General features: G+C 47.1%; 1 protein-coding gene across 3 annotated transcripts; it reads right to left on the reverse strand.

Moving 5' to 3' along the window:
- Window positions 1-1483: 1483 nt before the first annotated feature.
- Window positions 1484-6008, reverse strand: Sstr1 (somatostatin receptor 1). 3 transcript variants are annotated; one of them, XM_057783407.1, is made up of 2 exons: window positions 5588-6008; window positions 1484-4862 (listed from the first exon to the last, which is right to left on the reverse strand). In XM_057783407.1, the coding sequence occupies exon 2, from the start codon at window positions 4793-4795 to the stop codon at window positions 3731-3733; it is 1065 nt and encodes a 354-aa protein (XP_057639390.1). In that variant the 5' UTR covers window positions 4796-4862; window positions 5588-6008; the 3' UTR covers window positions 1484-3730. The 3 variants fall into 3 exon arrangements, with proteins under 3 accessions (XP_057639390.1, XP_057639388.1, XP_057639389.1); XM_057783405.1 differs by having other exon boundaries at window positions 1484-5237; XM_057783406.1 differs by having other exon boundaries at window positions 4952-6008.
- Between the last annotated feature and the right edge of the window lie 1877 nt (window positions 6009-7885).

Consider the following 7885-nt stretch of genomic DNA (forward strand, 5'->3'; position numbering starts at 1 on the left):
AAGTAGCGCCAGTCCCTGGGTCTCCTCTAGCCACCCACCCAGGGACTGCAATGGCAGAGTGTTAGACTCCGAAGCACAGGCTGAGGATGACCAGTGTGCGATCAGTATGAGGACCATGGGAACTCAAGGAGCTGCTGCCCGTAGGAGATGCTGCTCCAGATGAGATGCAGAATCCCAGACTTAGAGCTGCAAATGTTACCTGACTGTAGCCAGGAGGCATCCACAGTAACAGAGGATCCGAGGCAGAAGGTAAAAGGTCTGAAAGGCTACGTTCCAAGGACTCACCCAGTCATGTTCCCCACAAGGGTGTAAAATCTCCTTGCATAATTTAGAGCCAGTTTACCAATAAGGAGAGAAAAGGGATGCTAGCTGAAATTGTACAAACTAAAAAAAAGTCACAATTAAAAATTAGCTAATTATTAGATCTCAAATGACTCCTTCCTCTCAGCTAACCAGTTTGAAGGGGTTTGGAGTAATGTTTGCAGTAGTTATGACCAAAGTAACAGCTACGTGTGCTGTAGCTGAGCATCAAGACCCCAATACTATGAAAATAATGTTATAAATCTAACCTGTAAACTTCACATTTGCTACCCTGCTATGACTTTGAAAAATAATCAAAATACGTAAGTACCACTATCCGTAGTCATTTTGTGGTAATGTATGTAACTGTGTGAAGCTGGAGTTACAGGGCATTTGAACCACTATCATCCTAGAATAACTGCTATCAAATGTTTGAGGAATACTGTTTTTTATTCATTTTGCTGTAAAAATAAAACTTCTAAAGAATGTAGAATCTGTTTCTGTTTTTATTTTTATTTCAAGTCCTCACCAAGCCTTGTTACAGCCTCCAGCAGAGAAACGACCAAAACTGAACAAGATATAAAATGCGTCCTCCTTAAAACCTGATTTTTCTACTTCTTTTTAACACTACCCTTTTAAAACTTTTAAAAGATACGTCTCCCTCCCACTATCATTTCTCTGATGGAAAGCAGCAATTATTACTTTACAACAAAACTTGAGTTCATGAATGAGGGCAGGCAGTAATTTAATCTGTGAAAACCAGAGGCATTGTCTGGTTAGTGTAGCAAGGGCAGAGTGTAACCCAGGCCATTGCTTCCTGGTCACACTCACTCAACAGCTGTTACTGCTTCCTTCTTTTGCTCTTCTCCCTCCTCCTCAACCTCCTCATTATACTCCTTCCCTCCCTGTCTATATACACACTCACACACACACATGCTCGCACGGGCACACACACAGACACTCACAGGCACACACACACACTCACACACGCATGCACACACACACATGCACCGGGATTCCCATTTTAAAGAAAATAGTTCAAAGGATAGATGCAATTCTGAAAACTTTCAAAGTTAAGCTGAAATTTCCCAAAAGTTAAGTGGGTTAATCAGACCTGAGTGTTCAGAAAACCCCTTGAAACAGTAAGATTCAAATGGAAGCCCGACAGCTCGTGACAGCATAATACATGTTTATTCTGTTAGTATTACAGCGGCAACAGGTTAAGGGCACTACATTTCTATTCTGTAGATGATAACGATGAAGATTTCAGTTTGTAAAGTACATTGTTCCTAACGATTAAAAATCGATTTTAACAGAAGGGTTATTATATACATATAACTAGTATTAGGAAAAGATCTAAATTTTCTTATGATCCAAAGCATATTTGTTCAGTTGTTGAAACAAAACACAAGACAGTTAAACTCTTGGTTACTGCTTTTAGAAAAGCATGGTATTCTTCTCGAAGCAAATGTGCACAAAACATCTTTTATATTTAGTGCATTCAGTCATTGTATATCATGTCAGTGGGAACCTGAAAATCCCAGGTTCGTTATTCCAGGACCACTGATATACACTGGCTTACTTAAACAACCAACCAAGATATATATGCTTTCTGTGCCTCCAATGTACAAACCAGCACACCAAAGACTACAGGAAACACGAACGAGTGAAATGATTGGTCCTTGCTCTGTTCATATTTCTAGTGAATTCAGACATAATTATTTCCACTTCCATTCCCCAACAGAAGTGACTATGTTAACTGGAGGCATGTAAGAATCACCTGTGCTGGTTCCTAGAACAAGGCAGCAGTATCTTCAGTAGGGATTCAAGTCTCTGATTGACATTTCTCAGTGTGATTGACATTCCGAGTTTGAGAGCTACTTGAACCTGAAACTGAAAACATCCCAGCTGGAGGCACACTTGTCCTTCTAATTGCTTCATGGACTTGTGACAGTCGGTCAAGATAAACAAATCTGTCTCTCGTATATATACATACAATTTGTGCATAGCAGCACATATAGATACACACACACATCACAGACAGTGTGGTTTTCCCTCATGTTTCCTGGGACACCAGGAATTCAGGTCTTTCATTTTGCACTGACAGAAGTTAACCCAAATTACCATTTATTTATTTTAATAAGACAAAAGCTACAATAAAAAAGGGTTAAAAAATCTCCAAACTTCACTGGATACAAGCAAAAATAGGAAGGATTGAGAAAAGGCTAAGAGAATCCAAGAGAGTGGAACTTGAGCTGGCTTTAGGGTGAGGAGGGAGCTTTTCTCCTCTCCTGCTCTGGCCCACAACCTGAAGCTCCCAGAACTCCCAAGAACAGCCCTGTTAGGCAAGTAGAGAAAAGCAGAAACACAGGACTTCCAACACCACAAATAAATAAATAAATACATATGTTAAACAAGAAATAACTTATTAGGCACCGCTTGAAAGGCCTGAACCTTCCAGGACCTCACAAGTTACAGCAACCCATCCAGCTGTGGCAAAGGCCCTGCAGTCATCACAGGAGGAGCCTGAGCTGGACCTGAAATTTACACTAGAGCAGGAAACCGAATCTTTTGTTATTCTAGGGAGGGAACCCAGAGGACCTGCCCTGCATTTCAGGTGCACCCGCCAGCTTGCCTAAGTCATTCCCCAGTTGGGAGCACCCCTCGCTGGAACTTCAGAACCCAGTGCTCAAGTTCTGAGCTCTAAGGGTAGAGTGACTTCTATGGTACCCATATCCACAAACCAGGGATCTTACAAACTTGTCCTTCTGTTTACTCCTTTTTTTTCCTCCGAAAGAGGACGTGTGTGGAGCTGTACAAAGTCTGGGGTTCTGGGTGCACGACCTTTTCTTAAGCACCTAGCTCTGCTCTGGGTGTGGGTGGAGTGGAGGGAGGAAGCTCCCAGGGAAAGATGTGCCTTCCTTGAGAAGTTGCCTGGTCATCCCCAAGCCGGGCTTCCTTAAAAGTAAGGTTGTGCAAAGGGTGAGCAGCGATTTGGGACAATCTGATAACCGCTTTGAGCAGAGTCTGGCCGGATGACCTGCGCAGCGATCAGGATGAGCACAAGCTGGGGACTCAGTCGAAAGGAAACATAGCGGTAACGCTGGCTCAGTTTAAAGAAACAGAAATATCGACTTGAGGGGAAAAGGGTCAAACTGAGTTAAGTTTGTGATTTGTACTAGCAGAACTGGGAGCATCAAAGTTACCGGGTTTGAAGAACAGAGTTGTTCAAAGTAGCAAGCGCTGTGTAGAGAGAAGGAAGGGCTGAGAAGATGTCCCGAAAGCCTTCCCAGTTGACCCACAAAACTCTCCATTTTACCTTGGTCACATGGCTTTCCTAGGTCCAGCTGACTAAGCGGGTATCACTGGCCCACACCCGCTCCTCACTCCCCGTTTTTGGCCTCTCTCCCCCTCCAGGCAGTGCCTAGCTTTAAAGCGTGCTGATCCTGGAAGCGCAGGTGCCATTACGAAAAACGCCACCAGATTCCAGGTTCTCGGGCTGGAAGTCCTCCACACTGTAGGCGCGACTCTTCAGGGCGGTGGCGTAGTAGTCCACTGGCTCCTCCGCTGCGTTGTCCATCCAGCTGAGGCACAAGATGCGCTGGAAAGAGCGCTTGAAGTTGTCCGACAGGAAGCCGTAGAGGATGGGGTTGGCACAGCTGTTGGCATAGCCTAGGATGACAGATAACTGGCTCACGGTGGCGTCGTCTTGCTCAGCGAAAACATTGACCAGCTGTACCACGTAGAAAGGCATCCAGCAGATGACAAACACCATCACCACCATCATCACCATTAAAGTGATCTTGCGCTCTGAGCGCTTGCGCTGCTGCCAGCCGGCTTTGAGGGCCACCATGCGCATCTTGGCAATGATGAGCACGTAACACAGGCAGATGGCACCGACAGGCAATAGGAAGCCCATGAGAAATGTATATAAGACGAAGCCCACCAGCCATCGCTGGGCGGGCTCGGGCATGAGCATGTTGCAGGCCACAGTGCCGTCGCTGTTGGCGGCTGTGCGTGAGAAGACCACGATGGGCAAGATAACCAGTAGAGACAGCACCCACACACCCAGGTTCACCACCTTGGCTACAGTGGGCCGGCGGTAGCGCGCTGCCTTGATCGGGTGCACCACAGCCACATAGCGATCCACACTAAGCACAGTCAGGCAGTAAATGCTGGTGAACATGTTCACCGCGTCCACGCTGAGCACAAGGCGGCAAAGTAGCGCGCCAAAGGGCCAGTGGCGCAACAACGTGGAAGTGACCAGAAAGGGCACGCTGAGCATCAGCAGCTCATCAGCAATGGCCAGGTTTAGAATGTAGATGTTGGTTGCGGTCTTCATTTTGGCGTAACGCAGGATCACGTAGATGACCATGGAGTTCCCACACAGTCCCACCAAGCAGACCACGGAGTAGATGAAAGAGATGAGAATAGCGCTACCCTGGCCCTCGCTTAAGGTCCCGTTCTGGGAAGCGTTTCGTCCTGGCTCGTCCATGCCGTCCGCAGCGCCGGTCCCGGGGCCCCTGCTGCAGGCGCCTTCCCCGCAGCTGCCTGGGCTGGGGCTAGGAGAAGAGGAGGGAGAGGAGGCAGTGCCATTGGAGAACATCCCGGCAGAAAGGGGCCGGTGCGGCTCAGGGACTAGGGCGCTCACCTTGCGCCCTTGCTGCCTGCGCCCTCCCCAGGCTCTAGACTCCCAGCTCGCTGCTCACCGCCGCCTGGCGCCGCCTGGCAGAGCGCAGCAGCTGTGGCGAGCGCGGCTCCTACCGAGGCCGGCCGGGCGCATCACCTAAAGGCTGCTCGCGCGCGGTCTCTTGCAGTTCTGTGGGCACACCGGAGCGTGGAGAGACCAAGAGGCTAGAGCTCAGCGCGGTATGGCCATTAAGTGGAGCGGCTCTGGACTGGTGAATGATTAATAAGCAGCACCATCGCGTCAGCAGCTACGAAGGAGGGGGGTGGCACATAGGTGGTTTATTTCTCCCCTCCCAGTCCCCCCCCCCATTTCCAGTCCCCTCAAGGATCAACTCAAAGATTGCTTCAGATTTCTCTCACAGCGTTCTCACAGCATCTTCAAGCACTTCTAGCACGGACCTGAGGAGTTTCTCTACCTTTCTAAAGGATAGGTACTGGATCTGTTCTATTCCACCCCACTCCTACTCCAAGTAAAGACTGAAGCAAACCCCAGACATACATGTCTAGAGTTCTTCATTTCTTTCAGTTGCTGCTCTCTTCTGGTGATGGGAGGGACCCCACCTCACCCCAGCTGCTTTCCGGGATCCTAAACACCCACCTCCTTTCCTGCTTGTCCAGTCCTTCACACCTGCTGCTGAAGATTTCAGGCCTTCGGATCCCAAAGTCGATGATGTCTCCAGATGGGGCTTGCAAAGTGCTCCTGAGGTCTGGCGGTGCGCTGACGTTCTTTGAGAGGTCCAACTCCCTTTGGCGCTGGCCACTGCACAAATGCCCACGCAAACACTGAGTGGCAGAAAGCAGATCTAAGCCAATGGCATTATGAACACGAAGGACCACAGTAGTGTGTTAGTGGATGCTGAGTTACAACATTCATCCCTCTCCGGTCTGCAGCAGGGGGTGTTCAGGGAAACTGAGTGAACCATTCCGAAGAAGCTCTAAGGAAGATTGTAATGCCAAGAATCCCCTCAGTCTCCCCCAGGCATATCAACCTTAGAAATCAGGACGCGCAGGGCAGAGGACTCAAGAGGAACCTGCCAGACGCAGTATTGGAAATCCATGTAGGTGTTCACAAGGGAAAGATTAGGCTGCGTGGTTTGTAACAGCTGTGCCCGCGCGGGTCCCTGCTATACTTTGTACCCTGGAGAGTTGGCGGGGCGGAGGATGCAGTGGAGAGCGCCACAGCCTGAACAGGCAGGCAGACCAGCTCTAAATCCACGCGTGGCTAGCTGCGCAGATGATGAAACTATCATCAAGTCCAGGATCAGTGGCAAGGTATTCAGACTTTCCCCCGTGGAATACTAAGGGATAGGAGGGCCTTGAGGTATGACTCTTCTCTGGTCCAACCAAGTGCCAGAACCATTAAAAGATGAGTATTAAGGCCCAAAGCTCACTGACTTCTTTTGGGAACCATAAGCTTCTGCTAGAGAAAGAATGGATTTTTTTTTTTTTTTTTTTTGACCCTGGGGTTTCTCTGAATTTTGAATCTAGTGTCTCTTTGGCCTTGCAGTCTCTCCTTGTCAAAAGATTCAACCTTCTCTTTCCTTTTCATGAATGTTGCTGTATTCCACAAAATCCCTGCTTGCCTGAAGCATGCCAACCATGCCCCCACCCCCACCCCCCACCTCCCCACCCCCCACCCCGCCCCTTTCCGGGGAAGACTGGCCTACTGCAGTCCAGCACTCACTCTGAGCTTTGCCATTTGCAATTGCTCCTTAGTTATCCTCCTTGCCTCCCCCTCACATCTACTTCAAGAGTTGGCGAAATTCGAAATTAAATTCATGGACGCTGTTTCTACCAGACAGTCTAGAATGCAAAACTGGATACTTCATTAAAAGTAAAACGTTTATACCCAATGTCCTGTCGCTTGTACCCAGCAATCGCTTACATATAGTTGCTTTGGTTTCCAAAACGAAGTGCTGCCAGAAGGGGAGAATCACGTGTAGTGTCCAGCATGGCAGTCAGATTAAAATCAATGACTACAGACTTCCCAGGATTGTGTGCAACAGATGCTGAATTATTCATGAGAAAAACGTTGGAGTGGAATTCAAAATTTGGGTGGATTGGGGCTGTTTAAGGCATTGTTTGACCTAAACAAACCATCATGCCTCAAGTGGAATGTGACTTGGAGCTTGGTTGTTTCTAAAACTGAACATACAAAACAGTACATATAGAGGGGATGGAGGGGAGGAAATGTCCAAACTGAGATTTGTCGTAGAGGAGTATTTCCCTTGCCAACCCCAGACATAGTTTTGATGCCTTTGCCAACCACTGACCAAGGCACCTGGCTGCATTTCTGGGATGCTCTTTCAAAGGTCGCCATTTAGAGGCATTGGCTTTGATCATAGTGACTGGGGCAGGGATGGGAGTTTTCTAAAGGCAGCTCTGTTGTCAGAATGTCATTAAATTCACTTTGCAGCTCATTAATGAAGAAGAAATTTCATCATTTAGGTTATGGCTTCACATACAAATGAAGAAAAGTAGACAAGTGTATCTCTTTCTGGTTGTGAAGGCATTTCGATGATTACTACTTATTCATAAAAGAGTTTGACAATAGGATGGCTATAATTTTTAAAAGAAAAAATGAATGTAAACAAAGAGATGGAAAACTTTGATCACTCATGCTTGCTCTTAGAAATAAAGTCCTGAGGCAGATATTCGCAAACAAGTTAATGATATTTCAAAAACACTACGACCCAGCATTTCCACCTCTGTCCTTTAGCCCTCAAAACTGAAACAGTATTGGAACAACAACAACAACTAAAGATAAATAAAGGAAAGAAACAATCCAAATATAAGTGAACAAAAATGTGGTACATTAATCGGTAGAATATTACTCTTCCTTTAAAAGGAATAAAGTCCAATAAAATACTACAAATATTAATGAACATCAAAGACA

The sequence above is a fragment of the Chionomys nivalis genome, chromosome 10 (genome assembly GCF_950005125.1).
Source record: "Chionomys nivalis chromosome 10, mChiNiv1.1, whole genome shotgun sequence".
Lineage (NCBI taxonomy): Eukaryota > Metazoa > Chordata > Mammalia > Rodentia > Cricetidae > Chionomys > Chionomys nivalis.